This window comes from Eretmochelys imbricata, chromosome 2 (assembly GCF_965152235.1).
Source record: "Eretmochelys imbricata isolate rEreImb1 chromosome 2, rEreImb1.hap1, whole genome shotgun sequence".
Taxonomy (NCBI): domain Eukaryota; kingdom Metazoa; phylum Chordata; order Testudines; family Cheloniidae; genus Eretmochelys; species Eretmochelys imbricata.
The window spans coordinates 160,743,462-160,766,427 of NC_135573.1; the positions used below are offsets into that span (position 1 = coordinate 160,743,462).

General features: G+C 41.4%; 1 protein-coding gene across 1 annotated transcript; it reads left to right on the forward strand.

Annotated features, from left to right (window-relative positions):
• The first annotated feature begins 3,662 nt into the window (after nt 1-3,662).
• FRRS1L (ferric chelate reductase 1 like) lies at nt 3,663-15,841 on the forward strand. Its single transcript, XM_077809201.1, has 5 exons — nt 3,663-3,876; nt 10,028-10,112; nt 10,604-10,742; nt 14,857-15,103; nt 15,630-15,841. Exons 1-5 carry the CDS (start codon nt 3,663-3,665, stop codon nt 15,800-15,802), a joined length of 858 nt encoding a protein of 285 aa, XP_077665327.1. The 3' UTR covers nt 15,803-15,841.
• The last annotated feature ends 7,125 nt before the right edge of the window (nt 15,842-22,966 follow it).

Sequence of the window (22,966 nt, forward strand, 5' to 3'; positions counted from 1 at the left end):
TTCCTCTCATAGTACTGCTCTGCTACCTATCCCAATAAAGGAGAACTAACAACTTAAAATGCCTTGTTCAAAAATTTTAAGTAACACTTAACTTTCAAACGCCTGAACAGCAAATGTAACTTTTCTTGTCTGCATAGTAAACACTGGCATTTTTATCTGTTTGAATAATCAAAGTGGTGCTTTCCGTGCCTTCTTGGTTGCAAAGATATGAACTGCTTCCTGCTGAAGATCCATAGTCAGGGCCAGCTCATGCTCTGTTGAGATGGTTGCAAGGCCGACCAGCCTCTCCGGTGTCATTGTGGAGCGTAGATGTTACAGGAAGTGTTAAAAGTATGCGCAGAGCAACAAAATCATTTGGAAAGAGGGCGGTCATCGTATTTGTGCACATATATTCCAGAACAGCCTTTGGAGTTGATCCTGCTGAAATGTATCTTGAAAGGGCTTTCAGTTCATGACCTAAATCACTCGCATCAATATCGCACATGTCATCATGTGTCAACACTGTCTCTAGTGCCCTGCATTGCTGGTGTAGGTCTTCTTCAGGTATAGTGAGGAGTTTTGGAATATCATACAACATCCCAAATACACTGCTGTGTTCCTTGAGCTGCATGAAATGTTCTTCAACTGACTGTATTGCACAATCTAGCACCTGGTTAAAGAATTCAACTTTGAATTGTTGTTTGGGGTCTCTTATGGGATTATCTCGTGCCTCGTAATCAAAATGTCATCTTCTTCGGTGACTCTTGTATTCTGAAATGGGTGGGAAAATAGATTCAGTGCGAAGTTCCTCTGCCAACTTCTGTGCACTCTTCAGAACGTTTTGGAATCCCTCATCTGACCGGTAAGACTGTAGGTATGACTTTGCTTTCTCCAGTTGTTCCATTGCTCCAGATATATCAAGGTCAACACCTTGGAGTCTCTTGTTCACAACCTTTATTTCAAACAGTATGTCATGCCACAACACTAAGCCACACAGAAATTTGAAGTTCTGTATGTTTCTGGTGATTCCATTTCCCTCTGCCACTGTTCTCCCATGAACAGTTCCTGTCATAGCATTATCCTCCATAATAGCAACTATGGCATCATCTATCTTCCCAATTTGGTGTTTGATAGGCTTTATCGCCTCCACTCGACTTTCCCATCGTGTGGCACTCAGTGGTTTCAGTGTCAGAGAGGATGTTCCCAGATACATGTTGCTTCAAAATTTGCCATCAATGAGTTGATGCACAGAAAAAAACAGATGCTTTGAATTACATTAAAAAATTCAGCAGCCTCACTAGAAGCTGATGCTGCATTACCGACCACCAAGTTCAATGAATGAGAACTGCATGGGACAAAAAAAGCTCGAGGGTTTAACTCTTGGATCCGTGTCTGCACTCCTGTTCTTTCCTCTCATTTTGGCACCATTATCGCAGCCCTGACCTCTCTTGTCAGCTATCGCAATTCCCATATCTTCCAGCTTTTTAAGACGCACATTTGTCATACCAGCTCCTGTAGTATCATCAATGTCAATAAATTCTAGAAAATGCTCTCTGACAGTCTCACCATTGCAGGGACATTTTCACTATGTTCTGTTGTTACAAAACGCACCATTAAAGTCATTTGTTCTGTATGGCTGATGTCAGGTGTGGAGTCCAGAATAACAGAGTAATATCTTGCTGACTTCAGATCTGCCACAATATTCTGTTTGACTTTTTTTGCCAGTAACTGTGTGATCTCAATTTGAATTGTTTTTCCAAGGTAGTGGTGTGTGTACATTTCTTGGGTGGTGACCCTTCTTAGATGCTCCTGGAGTACAGCATCAAACTCAGCCATCAGCTCCACAATTTTAAGGATGTTTCCATTGTTTGGCACATACAGCTGATCTGAAGTGCCACGCAGTGCTAGGTTTTGGGTAGCAAGCATTCTCACAATGGCAATGAGCCTTTTCAGAACATTTTGCCAGTAAAGAGACTCTGATGCAATCTTCTCTTGATGCCAATCATCTGTGGTGGCCTTTAACCTTAGTCTCATCTCACGCTCTTTCCACCTATGGAATGCTCTCTGGTGATTTGCTGCCTTCTTGTGGCATGCCAGATTTCTTGCTAGATTTTTTCAGTCCTTTGTTCCTGTAGAACCCAATGTGGCTAGAACATTAGACTGGAAGAGTTTGCAACAAAACCAGTACGCAGCATTCTGGTCTTTTGAGTACATAAGACATGGCCTCTCCACTTTGTCACCATTGGGGATTTCACTCCAGTAATGCGTTGCATGGAAACTTCTATTTTCATTGTCTTTGGGGAACATGAAGTTTTTCACTTGCTGTGGCCTGTGCAGTACAAGGAATTCCCTCAGGCTACTGCTCAAGTGGGTCCACAGTCCTGGATCATCTAGACTTAAGGAACCAAACTCAGCAGCAGCTGTTTCTTGCGTCTCCACCACACTCTTCTCTGATCTACACTTTTCTTTAGGAATATGTGTGGTTACATCCATTTGAGATGGAGACATGGATGCTGCAGTAGCTGCTAGGTCACCGGCACTCTGACTAACTGGAAGATCAGGCATCTCCTCACTGCTCACATCCTCACTGGGGACGGAAGGCTCATCGTGAACATTTGTGTCTATATATTGCAGGAGAGCTCCTTCCTGCTTAGATACCAAAGGAAGCTTTTCTTTCTTTTTCTGAACGCTGCCCCAAAGGGGCATTTTCTTCTTTCACTAATGACTGCTGTTCTGTGCCAGCTATAGTGGCTCTCAACACTCAACTGAAGGGGACAAATAAGCAGGCTGGTAGCAAGGCCTGAGTGAGGGAAGCTATCAGCATCTTAAGGGCCTAACTGGCTCCTACTACTTCAGTTAACTGCCTGTTCTCCTCAACTGGGTTCAGGGAAACAGGAAGCTCCCTGAGAAGTTGGGGTTAATAAGTCCAGGCTCCTGAAGAGGTAGATAAGAGCCTCCTCCTCCTCTCTCCCTGCAGCTCCTGCTGCTTTCTGTTATTGCCTCGCACCTTTGCTCTTGGCCGCCTGTTAGGTCTCTTGCGCCCTCCTTCCCCTCCAGCACAGCACTCCACCATCTCTGTGCAGCTAGAGGAGAGAGAATGCATTGCACCAGCAGCAGACACAATTTTCTTCACTCTGGGTCCTGGTGCCTCTCCCTGCTCCCAGTCTGTGGCACCTGCCAAGGCCGCCTCCCTTTGCTCCAGGCGAGCGCCGCCCCGACCCCCGATGCCTCTTTCTCCTCGCGCCCTGAGTCATTTCAGTGCACCAGGGAGTAGCCGCAGTGATTTACTTGGGAGTGGGAAGTTCCCTTCACTCCAAACCTTTCCCTACTTCGGAGCAGAGCGCGTTTCCCCGCCCGCCGGTCTGCATGAACCCAGAGCCCATCCCGCCTGCTGGAAGGCGGTGGGGTTGTTCCCCTCGTCTCAGGTTTCCGGATCGGCCTCTCTACTGGGGGGGCGCTCGATCGCAGGCTCCGCCCCTCCCATCAACCACTCGCTGCCAGGGGCGCTCTATGCACAGGTCACTGCGGGAGGGCGGCCGGGGAGCCCCCCCATTCCAGCTGGGGGGCGCACGGGCTCCAGGAGCCCGCTGCCCCTCCCCTCGCAGGACGCCGCGAGCGGCAGGAGGCGGAGGAGGGCGCCGCCGCACGCCTCGCTCTGCGCCTCTCCCGGCTGCGGGGCCGCCATGTCTCCGCTGCGCTGGGGCGCTTGGCTGCTGCTGCTCGCCGGCCCCGCAGCCTCCTCCGCCAGCCCGGCCGACGAGAGCGGCGGGGCGCGGGGAGGGGGCCGCGGGGACGGGGAGCGGGGGGCCCGGGAGGAGCCGCAGCGGCAGCAGCACGACTCCTCGTACGGCACCTTCGCCAGCGAGTTCTACGACCTGCGCTACCTCTCCGAGGAGGGTGAGGGGGCCGGGGGGCGCGGGGTGCGGAGCCTCCTGTTGGGGTAGGAGGAGGAAGCTGCAACCCCCGGCCCGGTGAGGTGCCCCGAGGCCGCGGAGGAGGGGGGGGGCGAATTGAGCTGGGAGGAGGAAGCATGCAGCGAGGGCAGGGAGAGGAGCTGGATGCACGGGTGTGTGTGTGTGAAGCATGCAGGAATGAAGGGGAGAGTGGAGCTGAAATGCACCAAGGGGAGCGGGAGAGTGGAGCTGGAGGCACGGAGGGGTGCCGGGGGAGAAGCATATACAGGAGGGAGGGGAATAATGCACTGGGACACGGGGGCGGGGATGGAGCATGCACCCAAGGGGAGGGAGAGGAGGAGCTGGATGCACCGGGGAGGATGAAACATGCAGGAATGAGGGGGAGACTGGAGCTGAAATGCACTGATGCGGGGTGGGAAGGGAGAATGGAGCTGGATGCCCTGAGACACTGGGGGGGATGCACCAAGGGGAGCTGGAGAATGGAGCTGGATGAACAGGGGAGGGTGAAGAATATACAGGACGGAGGGGAATAATGGAGCTAAATGCACTGGAGGGGGAAATATGTGGAGCAGGCATCCGAGGGGAGGGAGAGAAGGAGCTGGATGCCCGGGGGAAGATGAAGCGTGCATCGGAATGAGGGGGAGACTGGAGCTGGATGCATTGGGACACTGGGGGGGAATGGAGGGAGCTGGATGCATCGGCAGTGGGAAGCTGCACAAGGCTGGTGGAGGGTCCATGGTGGGGGGATGGGCTGCTCCCTTCTCGGCCCCGCTGCTGGCCGGGTCTCCCTCCCCGTCGCCCTGCTGCCCTCCTGTCTGTGCCGTGGAGCCGCCTGGCCCCGTGTTGTCGTTTCAGCACGTTGGCTAGTAACTCGGCGGCGTCCGTTCCCTGCTGTGGCCGGGCGGGGGCCTGCGAGCTGCTGCTGTGGGGCGGCACTTTCTGGGGCACGTTTGGAGCCAGCCCCACGCCCGGCAGCTCCCGTCGTGCACGGCCCGTGGCTCCTGGGGCGGGTGCCGAAAGGGGAGTGTCGGAGGCGAGGCCTGGTGCAGGGGTCGCAGTAGATTGAGGCTCGTCGCAAACGAAGAGAGGGAGAGAGAAATCTGCCCTTCTGTGGGTCGGAGCTGTGTTTTGGGTGTCAGACATATTTGCTATTGACAATCAAATGCTCTTCATCATGGGAAAAAGGACTGGCAAAATGAGCATAGCTCCCCCTCCTCTCCCTGGCTTGGGCACCCCTCCTAGCTGCCCTTCCTTTTGGCTGGGGTGCTGAGAGCTCTACCACCAGTCTCAGTTCACAATAACCATTATTGGTGTCTCCAGGCTTTGGAGCAAGAACTTGGAATCAGGCACTGCGACAGTGCTGGGGTCACAGAGATGCCTAACGCTGCGCTCTGCGCTTTCGCAGGGAATACAACCTTGTCTCTCCTAGAGAACGCTCAAGTGTTCTCCTCATGGGTACACAGCCTTTCAGGCTAAATGTGCCAAGTCTCTATTACCACCACTTGCAAATCAGGGCTCACGTATACTCCCATTGGGCAGGAGACCCTTGCACTGGACCTCATGCAGAGACTGGAAGACCCAGTTAGGTTTCACATTTCTCTTAGCAGAATATCCTGCTATCTGTAGCCTATTTTATTGTTGGTTCTGAGGTGCAGTCTGTCTTCTGTCCTCAACCATCTGTGCAATGGCAGCCAAGCATTCTCTTTTCACAGGTTACCTTGGTATAAAGATGACCTGTGACAGATGAGGCATATAGGATAGAGACTAATGTCCGTGGCAAAAATCATGCAGTCACATTGATTGCAGTATTGTTTTAAGTGGTGATGGTGAAGAAAGTTTTTCCCTATCTGTGAAATCCATTTGTCAGAGCTTTTCCAGGTGTGTGATGGGTTGATCATGCCTGGTTGCCTCCACTCAGATACAAGAATCAGTTCTTTCTTGCCATCAGAAGTTTTCCAGTTGCTGTGCTGACAAGATCGATGTGATTTAGATAAAAAATTGGCTGCTTTTGTGGTGGCAAAACCATTTCTGGAGGGGATAGATATATCATCTTTTCTGGCACAGTCCTGGACAGTTTCAGTCACAGAGTTTCTAGCTACCATCTGTGATTTGGAGCCTTTACTTTCTTGGCTAGTAAAATGAAGTAGGGCAGTATTATGTCATTATCCATTGATACTGCTAGTGACTCCTTAGAGGAGTGCTGATTACCAGCATCCCTCACATGAACAGTTGTTAGGGTTTTGTTTAAGAAGCCATCATTTTACCATAGCAATCTTACCAGTAATTGCCCTGTTCCTAATCTTACCTTTTGAGGAAAGGTTATTGACAGAAATTGTGGCAAGACACTTTGGAAACCGCAGACACTTCTCATTTCTCTCATCTCTTTCTTTCAGTCTGGCTTTAGGCCTGGATTTGGTATGAAAGCTGTACTCATCACACTGATCTCTTAGCAGTGGAAAGTATTCTCACTGATTTTTAGATCAGTCTGAAGCCCTCCATTCATTTGTGACAAGATTTTCGCTGACTTGTTTGCAGACCATAGCTAGCTTAGACAGTGTTGCACTTGAGTAGTTCTTTCTTTCCTCTCTGAGAAATCCCAATAGGTGATTTGGGGCAATTGCCTGTTTGCCTGGAGGGCTTCCTCTTCCAGGATTCCACAGATTCCATATATTAGCTGAGATCAGCCAGTGAGGTGGGTAGAGCTATTAACAATCCCGAAGATTTAAACCCATGGAGTTTGAGGAAGGACATTCTATTGAAGGACTATCAGTTTAGGAATTAACTTCCCTTGCTGGTTGGGTAGAATATGAGTAGTTGATCTTTGGGCCACAGTGCAAGGCTCATCTTGTATTCTCAGGCTTTTGCCTGAGCAGGGAGGGGAGTGGCTGTGCTGGTGTATAATTTCATATGCGGTGAAGAAGTCTGATTTTTTTTAACTTTTAAAAAGCCACGTGTTATGTTAAATATCATATATGTGCCTAGATATGTATTGAGCATATTTTATACGTTTTAAAATAAATAAATGGGGCTGAACTTTAAAGCTTCAAACTTCATGTGTGGCTGAACAGCTTTGAAAAATAGCTGCTTGAAAAGATAGAGGAAGGGAAGGGGTTAAATAACGAGGTTTTAGGCAGTGAAACCTCTCCTTTGTTTGCCTGCAGTAAAAGCTTTCAGTTATATTGCTGACTGCAGTGTGCGCTATGGAGTGGTGCAATAGTGCACAGCTCCAATAGTGTGATAACGATAGTTGTGTTTCCGTTGAGTGGTGCAGCTTAAAACTCCTGAGGAAGTGAAAACGCAGCTGCAAAACTTCTCAGTGCCACAGCTAGTTCTTTCTTTTCCTGTCAGCTGAAGAAAAGAATATCAAATTCAAATACCAACATAAAGGCTGAAAACCTGAACCCAGAAAGATCAGGAAATTCAAAATGTAAGGTTTCAAAAACGATGTTCACTCAGCCTGTCACGCTTCCTTCCCCACTCTGAACTCTAGGGTACAGAGGCAAGACCCCCTAAGCTTATCCTTACCAGCTTAGGTTAAAAACTTTCCCAAGGTACAAACTTTGCCTTGTCCTTGAACCCTATGCTGCCACCATCAAGCGTTTTAAACGAAGAACAGGGAAAGAGCCCACTTGGAGATGTCTTCCCCCAAAATATCCCCCCAAGACCTACACCCCCTTTCCTGGGGAAGGCTCGATAAGAATCCTCACCAATTGGTACAGGTGAACACAGACCCAAACCCTTGGATCTTAAGACCAATGAAAAATCAATCAGGTTCTTAAAAGAAGAATTTTAATTAAAAGAAAGGTAAAAGAATCATCTCTGTAAAATCAGGATGGTAAATACCTTACAGGGTAATCAGATTCAAAACATAGAGAATCCCTCTAGGCAAAACCTTAAATTACAAAAAGACACAAAAACAGGAATATACATTCCATCCAGCACAGCTTATTTTACCAGCCCTTAAACAAAAGGAAATCTAACGCATTTCTAGCTAGATTACTTACTAACTTAACAGAAGTTCTGAGGCTGCCTTCCTGATCTGTTCCCGGCAAAAGCATCACACAGACAGACAAACCCTTTGTTCCCCCACCCCCCTCCAGATTTGAAAGTATCTTGTCCTCTCATTGGTCATTTGGGTCAGGTGCCAGCTAGGTTACCTTAGCTTCTTAACCCTTTACAGATTAAAGGGTTTTGCCTCTGGCCAGGAGGGATTTTATAGCACTGTATACAGAAAGGTGGTTACCCTTCCCTTTATATTTATGACACAGCCTCATTCCACAAAGTGTACTGGTGCCAAATGGGCAAGTGCATACTGATTTTGAAGCCCTGACTTTTTCGTTATCTGGTTGTTTTGTGTTCCGATTTATGTAGTGTATTTTATCTTTAACCTGTCTTTTACCTTTTGATTTAATATAAAATTCTTTTTAATTCTTAATGCAGAATTAATCAAAAAGGCCCTGTACATATCTGTGTTGGTTAACTGAAACTATGTTGGTTTAACAGCTTTTAACTTTTAAGATTCATTTTCTGGACAGAGACTCAGGAAACCTGTGCTCACTGCGTAGTTCTGCCACAGACTGCCTAAGGAAATCACTTATTCTCTCTTAGTGGGATTTTTGAAAGTGCCTAAGAGAGTTAGATGACTAATGCCCATTGAAAGTTCATAGGAGTTAGGTGTCTTCAGATACTTTTGAAAATCCAATCCTCTGTGATGAGGGTCCCGGGGGTGTGGGAGGGGGGCACGCTGAGATTACTTAAATCAGTGCAAACTGGAAAGAATGGGGCAGACAACCCCCAAAGCTGGTGGATAGTCCAATATTTAGATTCACCAGATAAAACAGCTTCTAGAATAATCTTACTGGTTACACAGAAGCCAAACATAGCAACGCAGCCTTTGGGCTCCCTCCAAGACAGCCAAGTCAAATATGAAAGTTCTACTAATCCCAAAGGATTGGACATATCTCCCAAATTAATGAATATTCCAGATCTTATCCAAATATACACTTACAGCCAATTCTTATGAGTACAGTTCTGAGATCAGTTTCATAGTAAAGATGATGAGCTTTCTAGTTGCAAAGAGTTCTTAGAATTAGTCCATAATTTCGTCCAATGTTTCATACCCCGGGTGATCCAGATGCGACTGGAGGTATCAGTCTTATGACTCAAACTTCTGCCAAAATAAAGCTCAAGCAGATCTGAGAGGAAAGGATCAGATCCCAAGAGTACTTTATACAGTTCCTGGGCTTGGATGAAGAACAGGCTTTTGATGTAACCGTCTGTTTCTCAAACATTACTGGTGATTAACTACATGGATTAACATAAGGTAATTTATCCATTAAGCAGTTCAACACAGACTTTAAAGAGACATGTAGACAGTGACATCACACTCACATTTCATCTAAATGTTAATAGTCCCTTTTGATCTCTGAATGAATAGCTATCGTAATATGCAGGAACTGTCTGTTTACACGGTTAACATCTAACAAGATATAACTAAACACGTACAATTATTATTACCTCTAATTCTCTAACAATACAGGTTTACATTTCAAAGTTCTTGCCTATCTAACATGGAATGGCCCGAATTACCATTTATCTAACATGTCTCTAAAGGTTGAATCTGGGTCATTTAGCCTGCGAGCTGCTTAACCCTTTCTGACCAGACGTCATAGCCTCAGTGCCCTATCTTTAAAATGGAGATAACGGACTCAGTTCTCTACTGGATACAAAGCTCAAGTGCAGTGGAGGAGGGACTAGGAAGGAGCTGATTGCAGATCCCTGATTCCTAGCTGACTTGTGGAAAGACCTTCTGCCAGCAGAGAATCGGGTGTAGTGGCCTCTGGATCCACTACACCCCCATCCCTCAAAATGCATTTTGCATACAAGATAATCCAACCCAATAATACTTTCTCTTATCTACTCTTTGCACGTTTTGTCTAGTTAGATTGTGAGCTCTGCAGGGCAGGGACTCTCTCTCTTACTAAGGTTATGTACAGTGCCTAGCACAGTGAAGGCCTAATCTTGGTTGGGGCCTCTTAGATACTATTCTAATATAGATAAATAATAACAGTGGCAATATTTTGATGTATTACTCCGCATTCATTATCTAATGGCGGTTTATTCTGATTATACAGGTTACCCTTTCCCTACTGCTCCTCCTGTGGATCCATTTGCAAAAATTAGAGTGGATGATTGTGGAAAAACCAAGGGATGCTTTAGGTTGGTGTAGAATAAAAATGTAGATATCTTTCAGTTTATAAACCGTTACTTGACTTCACTAGGTACACTAGTAAATGTCCCACATTCATTTTACTAAATGTTTGTTGTCTGCAGATATTCACCATGATCAGGGACTATGTTGTTCAACACCTGATGAGCACTTACGTAAATAGTCCCAGTGAGATCAATGGACCACACCTCTGAATAAGTGCTCACCATAATGAGCCAACATGACCCAGTCCTACCATAAAGGGATAATTATTTTTAACACTGTAATTTATTGTATTATATATAAAATACAATATAGTATAGAAATGATATGTTCTACCAATATCTGAAAATTTTATTTATGTGACCACCACCATTAACAGCAACAAATCATGCTGTCTTCAAGTTTTCGATGTAGAAACACAGATAAGCTAGAACAAAAAAGCTGTTCATATTTTGCGTGGTAGAAAAAGATACATGTTCTGTTTTCCTATTTCATCCAGGTATGGTAAACCTGGATGTAATGCAGAGACTTGTGACTATTTTCTCAGTTATCGTAGAATAGGAGCTGATGTAGAGTTCGAGTTGAGTGCTGACACTGATGGCTGGGTGGCAGTAGGATTTTCCTCAGACAAGAAAATGGTGAGACCAACAAAATTTAACGTTTCATGTTAACAAGTATATAAGCGTTTATGTATTAGAATAGGCACAGTTTATATTGGATTTGAAAAATATGTGGCAGGTGTAGAGAAAGATACACTTTTAATGAGAAATAATATCTAATGTTTGCATAGTGCTTTTCATCTCTAGTTCGCAGGGCACTTTACAAAGGAGGGGTGAGTATTATTAACCCCAGTTTTACAGATTGGGAAGCAGATCAGGAAATAGAACCCAGGCTTGCTGATGCCTGGTCAAGTTCCCTAGGCACTGGACACCTCTCTTGAGAATGAAAGACTACGGTGATCTCTGGCTTCTGCTTTTGAACGCAAGACTGTTAATGACTTTGCACCATTTAATTCTAAAAAAAAATTCAAGAATAACAAATTTGTCTTCTAAGTGTTCTGACCAGTGTTTAATGGAGCAAAGTATACATCAGAAATTAGTGAAGTGTAAAGTTTTCTTGAATAAGTCAATTATTTTTCCACTGTATAAATCTGGACTTAACCATTACACTCTCAAGGGGATGCCCACTGCCTCTTTTTTCCACCAACACCCCACATTCCCAGAAAAGCCAGGTGAATTTAGAGAGAAAATTATTATTGCTAATATAAATATATATGCTATATAAAATGAACAAATTGAAATAGGCTTCTTTGCTTTTTAAAAAAGTTTTTGAACAAGGTTGCCTCATATTTATTCTTGTTCCTGTGATTTTTATATTTCAGAAGCATTATTTTTATTGGGGTTTTATGAGGAAAGCAAGAATTGAGGACTCTAATTCTGTTATATAAATAGTGATTCTCATTAATGTATTTAAGATTAGAACACAGTTTATAATGCTATCTATAATTGATTGCATATTGAAACATACCTATCTGCAACTGAAAATAGTGTTTATGTAATACATCCCTAGTCAGAGAGCAAGTGGAGTTATAAAGTTGCATGTGGATTCTATACACTGGAAAATGGGAGAGTGTTTAATGATCCTTAATCAGAGCCCCCTGAAGCAATAGAAAGACTCCCACTGGTATCAGCTGCTGACTTTGGCTCAGGTCCAAAATGGGGAGCACAAAGAAAATGTGAGGAGGGATGCATTACCATCCTACCCATGTAAATGGTATTATGTTGGAAATAAAAGATATGTGTCATGTAGTCTTAAGAAATAGTTGTAGGGACACATTTTTAAAGGTATTTAAGAGCCTCAAGATACAGATAAGCACTTAGTGGGATTTTCAAAAGCACCTAGGCACTTAACTCTCCCAAGCACCTGTCTGCACCTTGAAAAATCTGGCCCCTACTCTATATCAGATTAACAGTGGTAACATGCAGCCTTATCATATATCCAGTAGATGGCACCCCTGCACAATCATAATTTTAAAGTGAATGATTTGGTTTTCAAACCTGCTATGTATGAGATGCTGTATGTCACTTAATCAGGCTACAATGCCATTTGTCATTTCAGTCTTTATTGCTTGTTGTATCTGTTAATTTAATCTATTTTCCCAGTAATTTTCCAGCCAAACAAGTGTCCTAGAATATGTAGAGTTTGTTAATGTAAATGACTCTGAGCTTTTTGGCAAAAGCTCCTCATAAACAAAATTCTGCCTTGGTGGACTCAAGTCCCTGTTTCTGGCCTGAGCAGCCTGACACAGTTCAGGGAAGAAAAGCATCTTGATTCTTTGATGGATTATTTCTTCATTGCCCTTTGCAGCTTTTAGTATTCTTTCTTGGTCTTGAATAGCATAATGCTTGTTCCATTTTTGTGCTCTCTCTCCTGTTAAGATTTGTACTCCTTTTCTGTTAATTTAGGTTCAGATTTTACTATTTTTATTTGTTGACTCGGAACCATATTCTGATACACTTGCTCATGCTGAATGGTACATTACTCTACTATTCGTCCAGTTGAAGTGGATGGGACACTCGTGGAATGTGTTGCCACCCTTTGTGAGCAAAGGTGTCAGAGTCTGGCCCCTATTTATTCAGTGCCAACAATGTGCTTGTCACTGTAATATGCTCAGAAATAAGGACAATCCATGTCTTGAAGCATTTACAGTCTAAAAGACTGAGAAGTGGGACCCACTGAGAACTCCAGAGGTAGGGGTAATTAGTAAGGCTTTGTTTGTTTGTTTGTTTGTTTGACCTATAATTATTATGAATTAACTTTTTGTGGGCATAATGCAAGAAGTCAGTTTTAAGGAGGGATTTCAATTAGGAGAAAGTGGTTGTTCTTGGTGAACTGAGGTCATTCCATACAAAGGGGGCACTGTAGAAAAAATGCACAGAGATGAGTGGAGAAGAAGGAACTGAATAGGGCATCATGTCTGGCATCACTGGCGGAGTTATGGGGTGGGGGAACCTGATAGGGAAAAAAACCGAAGATGTAGGGCAGGGTGGAGTTCTGCAGAACCTTACCAACGAAGACCTAGGAAGTTTAAATTCAATGTGGCATGTAAAGGAGAACTAGTAGAAAGATCCCAGATAAGGATGACATGGCAAGAACAACTAGGCAAGGAAAATAATTAAAAATCCTTGTTTTTTAAAAATTGATTGGGTTGATGTGTTAGGGAGCTACATGGCAATTTTGACTACAGAACAGTTCAAAACAACATTTTAACTTTGTTTTGTGTTTGGTTTTTTAATGTTAAAGGTGCTGTTTGTTTTTTTTTTTAAATCTCCTTGTCCTTAGAGGTGAAGAATTTTTGCTCAAACTTATAAAAAAATAAATTAAACCTTTAAACACAAATTAAGCCTGAGGTGAAAGTTTTTGAAAACAGGAGGTTAGAATGAAGGCCCTTATATAACCTCAACTGTAGCAGTCATCACCTCTCCCACATTAATACCGAGCACCTGGAGCCTTTCAAATCCATGTCTTACCTAGTTCTTCCATTTTTCAGCAGTTTTGTAAGAATCTACACAGCAGTGGCAGCTAAATTAATGTGCCACCCCTTACTTTGTCCCCATCCATTTTGTTCCCCAAAAGCAGTTTGTGCAACCAGGATTAGGTGAGCAAAGACAGTTATGAATCTTTTGCAACATGCATAAAAGAACAGACTTACTTAAGGATAAAGTCAGCAATCACTCTTGCCTCCTTCAATGTGACACATTGATGACATTAGTACTATGGCTGTGGGGTGTGTTGTTACCCAGTACTAACATCTACGCCACTGGCAGTAACCCAATCTTTAGTTGCCAACAACCTACAAAACTTTAAGATTTATTCCTGATATTAATGCTTCTAGAAGGCTATACTTTTGTAAGTAATATTGTGCCCTGAACGGTTAAGTATCTTTGCTGTGTCAATAGTGTTTTTGAATAGTTGTTTTAGGAATACAGTACTTCTATGAATAGCCTACACAAGTAATTGTCATCATACTTTTTTTTCATCCACTTGTTTGTTTCTCAGATTGTGTTTCTGTGTCACTGCCTACAATATGTGCGGAAGCAAATTTGCCATTGGTTAGTTCTGTTAGTATTTTATAGTATTCAACTTGTTTAACTGAATTCCTACTTTGCACTTGGGTGATATATATTAAGGGAAGGAATTAGGAAAAACACTATTGAATTAAAGTAGATTCCTTGCAGTTACGATATTAATCCTTCAGATATTTTAGATTTGTTTCCTACTGTTGATTAGATTATATAGCATTTAATGTAATGAACTTTGCACCCCAAAAGTTCTGTTCTTCTTCTGTTTTTGTTGTGGTACAATATCCAGGAAGTTCACATATTTTGAACAATAAAAAAATGTTACTTTTTCTTTCTTGTTACTTAAATTATGTCAGGGAGTTGCCATCCTACTAGAATTTGGTATACATCGTGGTGAAAATCAAAAAGTGGCTTGCATACCCATAAACAGATAGAAAAAGTAAATATTACCATTGACTTTTTTCTGCACAATCTGCAGGTGGAAGTATCCAGGGATTTGTACAATGAAAGGGGGAACTAGAGCTTTTATTATGTCAGCTTTCATAGTGAAAATGATGTAACGTGAATACTTTTATGGATATGAAAAAAAATTATTACTTATTGAGTTTTCTTGCTAAAAGTAAAACTTTCAAAAGGTAGAACTCTGACTCATTTCTTTCCTACCATGTAGGGTGGAGATGACGTCATGGCTTGTGTTCACGATGATAATGGAAGGGTCCGAATACAGCACTTTTATAATGTTGGTCAGTGGGCTAAAGAGATCCAGAGAAATCCAGCTAGAGATGAAGAAGGAATTTTTGAAAACAACCGTGTGACTTGTCGATTTAAACGTCCTGTGTATGTTCCCAGAGATGAAACTATTGTAGATCTTCACTTGAGCTGGTACTATTTGTTTGCTTGGGGTCCAGCAATTCAGGGTAAGTTGATGGTATGCGGCTATGACTGCCTTCTTCAATCTATTTCATCATTTTAAAAGGAATTAAAATAGTTTGCAAAAGATTTTCCGATTTCTGTTTACAATAGCAGTGTGTGTATATATGTAAATTAAGGGGGCACTGTCAAGTTAAGTCATATAAAAATTCCTTACCTACTCTTTTTGATTATCTCTACTCCCAAAAGCTAAAATTGATTGTATATGCTTCAAAATGACCAGTTTATGATTCTTCTGAAGGATATTGTTCATAGTTTGTTGTTCAGGTTTCGTATGATTTATTCAGAGTTTTACCTTCTGGCACTATGTTAACTGTTGATGTAATGCTGTGTTTTTGTGAAGATTTCCTATTTGGCTAGAAACACCATTTTAAACTTATGAAAATCCTCCTTTTGGTATAGTAAATAGCAATAAGAGGAGGTGAGGTTATCTAGTGGAAAAGAAAGAAAAATCAGAAGTAGTTTAATTCACATGCTATGCTCATCTCTTTTTCTATCCTTTGTCTATTAAAGGTTCCATAACTCGGCATGACATAGACTCACCGCCTGTATCAGAGCGTGTTGTCAGTATTTACAAGTATGAAGACATTTTTATGCCATCAGCTGCCTATCAGACCTTTTCTTCTCCATTCTGTTTGCTTCTTATTGTTGCACTGACCTTTTATTTATTGATGGGAACCCCATGATCACAGCTGGATATGTATGGAAGATAGTGAGAATTTGTTAGTGAGAGTTCCTCAGGATGGATGAATTTTCTGTTGGAATTCATATCACATGATCGTCTAGCTGCTTTGTTGACAATTTCATCTTCTCAGCAAGGAAATAACCTCTCCTTTGAGCAGTAATGGTGTGCCAAATAATTAAGAGTAATCAAGGAGCAAGTAACAAACCACTTCCAGTGTAACTACTAGTTGTTTAATGAAAAATACTTTTGTAAAATGTGCGTGTGTATGTTGGGGGGAATTTAGTAATGGACATATAGAATCAAATTATTTAATACACAATTTCCTTCAGTTCAAGAACTAAACGTTGGGGAAATATTGTCTGTTAAATACTTGTGGTGCAGCTAGCACACCTGTAAGTGCAGTTTCTGAACTCAAAGTCAGGGTATTGTCACAGCACCGCTGTTTAATAAGGACTGCTTTGTGATAATGGGCTTTCACCTGCCAAAATACTTTAAATTTGACAAAAGCAACTCACAGGTCTAAATGGTTCTGGTGCTTTCCAAAACCAGAAAATGCTTCACATTCCCAGTACAAGCAAAATTAAACTTTCCATTGCAGAATTCTAATAATTGTCTGTACTATAAAAATAATTCTTAGACACAGCCATACTTAAGAAGACATAGCTAAGCTTTTTATTAATGAGAGATGATGCTGTATAAACAAGAAAAAAGAAAATTAATGCTGATATAAATTCTTCATGATACAGAAAAATGCCTAAAAGTATATAGACTATAGAAGCCCCTGCAAGCCATAAGACATCTTCCAGTAGGCAAAGTAAGTTTCTTTTTTTATGAAAAAATGTTATTTAGATGTAAACGCCTTTAAACAGCTGTTTTGCAGTAACCCTAAAGTGTCTGTTCTCACCTTGCTATCTGCCCTAAATTCCATTCATGTTAAAGATGAGCAGGAGCAGCAGCTCATTGTTCCCAGAGCAATGCAAACATGATCTATGGTACTAATATGAAAATATGGGAATAAATAAAAAGAGCCTTAATTTCAGTTCCATCAGAATCATAGGTAAAATCATATTTATCCAATGAGGAAAAAGACAATTCAACCATGAAAATAGATTTGAATTTTCTATCCTTCAAAGAAGTATTACAAAAAGGGAAAGAAAATAGTTAAGTATTATTGTAAATGGGAGTGGCAGAAATGTATCAAATGAAGAATAGATCATAACTTATTCTAAAATGTTTTGGGTTATTGCTGTACATTTTTACTGTCTATATGATAGGAAATTTATGATTACCTTAAGCAGGGAAGCAGCTGTCTCTTTAAATACCTGATCTTGCAGATAACACATGCACAAATCTTCCATCCACTCAAATGGGAGTTCTGCATGCTTTAGGGTTGCAGGTTCAGTCCCTAAGTTATACTACGTATTAGGCTGTTGTACCAAGAGTACACAGTGCTTGACATGTTTGAGAACTCTTTAGCGCTATGTACTTGTAGTGTCTTATTAGAGATGATGTTTCTATCTTAGTTATTGCATGGTGAGGTAATAAGAAAAAAAATAATTGGAGTTTTGTAATTTGTGCATTATTACTCACAGTATAAAATTCAAAGGTTGATTTTTTTCAAGGCTTTGCATTCCTCGAAACTGTGTGCTTAAAGTATGTAAATTTTCGGTTTAAATGGTTATTTACCTCCCTAGCAAGCATTTTGTCCATATTTAAAATTGCAACATTTGTTTAAAAAATGGAGTATTAATTAGAAAAGTTTATACTTTAAAGTGCTTCATAAATAGTGACTTTATCTTAGTGCATTTCAGTAAGTGAATCTTCTATACCTGATTAACCAACTAATTAAATATGTGATATAGTTGTAGTGGGTCAGATCCTTGTCCCTGATAAGGTCTGCTTTGTGGAACTCTGGGAACAAATCGTAGCCTTAATGTGTTCTAAGCAGACAGCTGAGATTCTTCTGGTGTAGCCGAATCCTTTGATGGCATAGATCTGGGTAGCTGGCTCTATGCCATAGTCTCTAACACTGGAGAGAAGAATGTGGTCAAAGCATGCTGTGTGTTCCATGTGCTGCTTAAATTACAGCAAGGAGCCTGTTCAGTTCCCAGCCCATGGCCAGTTTTACTACCAGCATAAGTTAAAGCAGTCTCTGGCCTGCTCTAATTTAGAGGCACTTACAGTAGCCCACAAGGGGCTGTTCCAGCAGCTATAGATTACTGGAGCATAACACAAACCTACCTTTGCTCTCCTGCCTTCACTTGACTCCTGGCTGGCCATCAAAATTGAGGTCAGTATATACAAAGACAGTAAAAATAACACTAAGGTACAAAGAGATTTAATCAACCTGACAAAAGTAAACAGATTCAGAGCTGAGGCTAAACCTTTGCACTTATTGTATTTCTTTGTGTCATGCTCGTGGAGAATATACACTGTTTCAGATTACAGAGCTTTCAGGGCTGGTGGCTGAGCCTATGCCGTACATTAAGGCAAACGTTTGCCTTCACTTTCAGATTCTGTTTTTGTGAGTTAAAGGTTCACCCTTTACCTGAGATTAATGTATTTTTTTTTTGGTTGTACTTTCCTTTTGTTCAGATATTAGTAGCAGTTTGCACTTGTATAGCACCAAGGATCTCAAAGTGATTAGCTGGCCCTATTTAGCCTTCCTTAATAATAGAGAAAAATACAGCAAGTCTACCAAAAAAAAAAAAGAGAGAGAGAGAGAGAAACTATACTACTCTTCAGCTTTTCAACTGATGTTTGAGTTTGTGTCTATTAATTATTATTCTACTATACCATAATTTTACATACTTTACTGATATTAAAAAGGCATAATCCCCGCCCCAAAGAATTTAAAGTTCAAGGGGGGATGGAAAAGGGTTTAAGGAAAGTGGAAGGCTACAAACAGCCATTGAGGATTAGAGGTATAAGAGTGGATAATAGTGGAAAAGTAGAACTGCTTGGCCAAGAACAGAGCAGAAGGAAGAAAGAACAAGCCTATAGGAAAGAAAGTTGGCAAGATCATGGGACTTTCTCCATGAGCATCTCTACAGAGCAGGAGCAGAGATAATAAAGGTGAGGAGAGAAACAAGGTTGGGAACTTAACATATATTCTATATTGGAAAGATATTATCTATAGCAAAGTCCCCTTTTCACTACAGCATCACTGCAATCTTGCTTCCTAAATGGAAGGTGTCTCCTACTACCGAATAACAGAGACTTCTGGCAATGCCTATCACCCACCCTCTCCCCCAAGTCAGAATAGGGTACATGGTAGTTAAAGTAGCACTACAGTAGGTTGGAAATGAAACATCAGAAGCAACCCAGTTTCAGAATTTTCACCAAGTAAAGTTGCTTGGAATGCTAATATTTGGAGAGGACAGGAAAAGGGTGAAACTACAGCAACGCTGTAATTAGGTTTGGAAAGATTAGATTTTTATCAGTAAATGTAAATAAACATTGATTTCAACACACACCCAGAAACCAACAAAAAATATTTCCATTTATGATAACTGAAATTTACAGATAGGCAAAATTCAGCTTGAACACTTGTTAGAGTTTGATTTAAGGATATGTACTTTGTATATTTTTAAGTGGTGATGTTGATAATTTGTGTTAATGGTTATAAAGTTTTAACATTTTGAATTTCCAATTCTGCTGCCATTAAATAATTGTCTCCCTCCCCATAATTTCCCAAAACTGTGAAAATTTAAATCAAATAAAAATGGGGGGAAAATGCTTTAACTCTATAATTGTACACGACTGTGAAAATTGAAAAAAATACTTCAAAATAAACATCAATATTATCAGTCAGTTATAATACAAAATTGAAGTCTGCCAAGCCTAACTATAACAGAGAGGAAAGGTCTGGACTTTAGTGAAATTTGACTCTTGATATAATACCTCTTTAGTAGTAACTGGGCGTGCCCCGTAACTGTTTCTTATATGTTGTTGTTTTAAATACTAAAAAGCAGTAGTTAGTCCCTGATATGATGAAGTACTGTAAACTTGCTTTACACTTTTTATTGCTTGTGGAGGGTGCCCTGGAAACTAAAGTCCTCTTTACCCACAGAAGCTGTATGCAGCAATGCATGCTTCTTCATACCTGCCTAACTAATGTGTATCAACCCCGACCAGGAGAGTCAATCTCTAGGGAGAGGATAGTTTAGTCTCCATACCAAATCATTTCTTAGCCTACTTACTGAGATTACTAATGAATTGGCCATTAAAGAACAGTTTCAAAAGGCTTCCATTTTGTGTACGAGGTGAATTAATTGTACAGTTACCTGGCACACATGCACAAATGCAGGCACAGGAACGTGCATGGAAATTTTGCGTGTACACAATTAGGAGGCCTTTGGAAATATGGCCCTGATTGTTCTTTTCCAACATTATTTGTATAACCAACAAAAGGCATTAGTTACCACCTGGGACCATGTATCTGTATAAAAAAATTTTTTTTTTAGCTGTGAGTTCTGCTTATTATGTTAATCATAGTGTTATCTTGTGCTCCCTTTGTCTGTCTTCACCTGTTGCCTCTCATTTTATACATAGATTGTAAGCTCCTTGGAGCAAGAATCAGATTTTTGTTATGTATGTACAGTGCCTGGTGCAATGGGACCCTGCCTTCTCCACGGGGGCCTCTAAATGCTACCACAAGACAAATAATAAATATAATAATTTGGCCTGTTTTACCCAGAAAGAAAGAATGAGATAGGAAAGAGAGAGAAAAAGAAGAGGGAAGGAAAGCACAGCTGAAGACTCCCTTTTTACTTTCATAAAGACATATAATCTCATACAGTTTGTTTATAGTAGAAAAGGTCTTAAAACCTAAATTACAACATTACAAACTAAACAGTATTACTGATTTTATGAAGTATTTAAATAGAGGGTAATTCAGTTACCCAAAATTCAAAAGCAGAATAACCCTGTTTTCATACTCGAAAGAAACTGTATTGGGGAAAACTCTGCCTCTTCCCGTCCCACTCCTCCCTGCCACACACACTTGCTTTGCTGCACTCCAGTGGTACAAAGGGATAAGAGACATTTAACTCCCCTGTTATGGTTATCCCTATCTTTAGGATGTTCCCAGCTGATGTAAATGTAGCAGAGCTGTCATTCATTTATGTCACCCTCTGCACAATCACCACCATATGATGGGGGGATGAGGGGAGTGAATGGAACATGATGTGCTAGCAGCTAATCTTTTTGAGACCATTGCAAACTGATACAGGTTAAAGAAGCACTCAGGCTGAGCAAAGAATCAGGATCTGCAACCACCTTTCAGCAGAACCCAGAATAATTTAGATGCAGCAGATAATATAGCTGTTATGTGATAAATCCAGTGCAAATTTAGCACAGACTTGGCTGCTTAATAAAATTACAATTCATTTCTTTATGTAAAAGGTCCAGCATAGAAACCTTGGGATTGCCATACCAGATCAGACTCATACCACTATTCTGTCTTTCATCGTGGCAATTATAGATGCTTCCATGTTAAGGCTACCCAGATCATGGTTTGAAGTCCTTGCTGGACCTCAGCCTGTGCTGCTTATGCTGCTCCCAGTCATTGTAGGCAAGTGAGTGGAGAGACTGTGGGGAAGTGGAGTGAGCCAAATGTGCCTCCTCCCCCTAATTCCTCATTCCCAGCAATGTACCAGACAGCAGAGCTGGTGAGTGCAAGGCAGAATGTAAGCTGTGTCCCTTTCAGAGCTCTCTCATCTCCTCAGATCTCTTCCAGGGATAGTGCAGGTATGCCTCCCCATATTCAGGACAGAGGCTAAAAGATTATAAATAAAGCTCTATTTTTTTAATGTATGTTGTCTTTTAACATCATTGGATGCCCCCTTGTTTTGCCACTATGAAATGGAGTGAACAGGAATCCCCACTCTGTCACTCTGAGAGCAGAAGGCGGGGGCCCGCAAGGGTTCTAAAAATTAATACTTACCACTCCAGGCTTGTATTAAACTCCCATAGTTACAGCTTTTCTCTTGGCTTGGTAAATGCTGCCACCACCCAAATGCAAAAAAAAAAAAAAAAACCCTTTGAACCCAGGAAGGAGCACTTGGGAATTCCTCCCTGTGGGGTACCCTCAAGGGGAAGAGCTGAGAAAGAAAACAAAGGAAATTAGCTGAGGCTATCAGCTAATCAAACAACATGCACAAACCTCCTAGGACACCAAAAATCCACTCCTGTTCTTAATAAAGGTAAATTTTATTAAAAACAAAAGGGAAAAAATACATCTGGAACTTAGGCTTTTGCTAGATTTTAAAGGAGCAATTCCAAAAATAAAGCACCCAAAATAGCTTTCTTGGGAGGTTCAGCTTAAAGGTTACAAACAACCAAAAGCATCAGGGGGTTAGCACAGAGGAGATCTACAAGTCTTAAAAAATAAATAAACCTGATCTAGCTAAACATTCTAATCTACTTACACATTTGGACTTTCAGATAAGTAGTTCTAGGTATGATCTGATGATTTATGATCATACCTGGCTTAAAGCTATACACGGCATTTCTGCTGCCCCTCTGTAGGAGTTCCTGCCTGACTATCTTTATACCACTCATTATTTTCTCTCTCTCATGTGTCACCTCCAGCTAATATCCCCAAATAGAACAAACTTGGTTCTGCTTAGAACTGTGTCAGAAGGAACCATGTGCTTTTTCCTTCCCTAGAAGCTGGCTGCAAATAGCACTGTAAAATTACAGAAAAGGAGTATCATTTTTTTTCCACGGAGATCCATTGTGGGAGTCCTAATATTATTGAAATGGTTGTACATACACTGTATAATTTGTCTAGAACCTGGAACAGCTGGAGGAAAAAAAGTTAACTAAATGAAACTTATAAACGTATATATTCTGCATGGATACAATCAACAACATTCATTTAGACCCTGATCTTATAATGTATAGACAGTGGGTGCAAGCAGTCTGCACACATGCTACACATTGCGGAATGCAAGCATCAGTAAGTATTTTTAGAATAAAATGGGTAAACATTTATTTAGTATAATCATAAGATATTGTTTAAACAATAAGGAGGAGATTAATTATTTCTTATACTTACTGCTTTCTCTTAAGTGTTTGAGGTGTTTACTTAAGATCGGATTATGTCACCCTTATTCACATTAATTAAACTACTCAATATGTATAAGAGAGGCAGAATCTG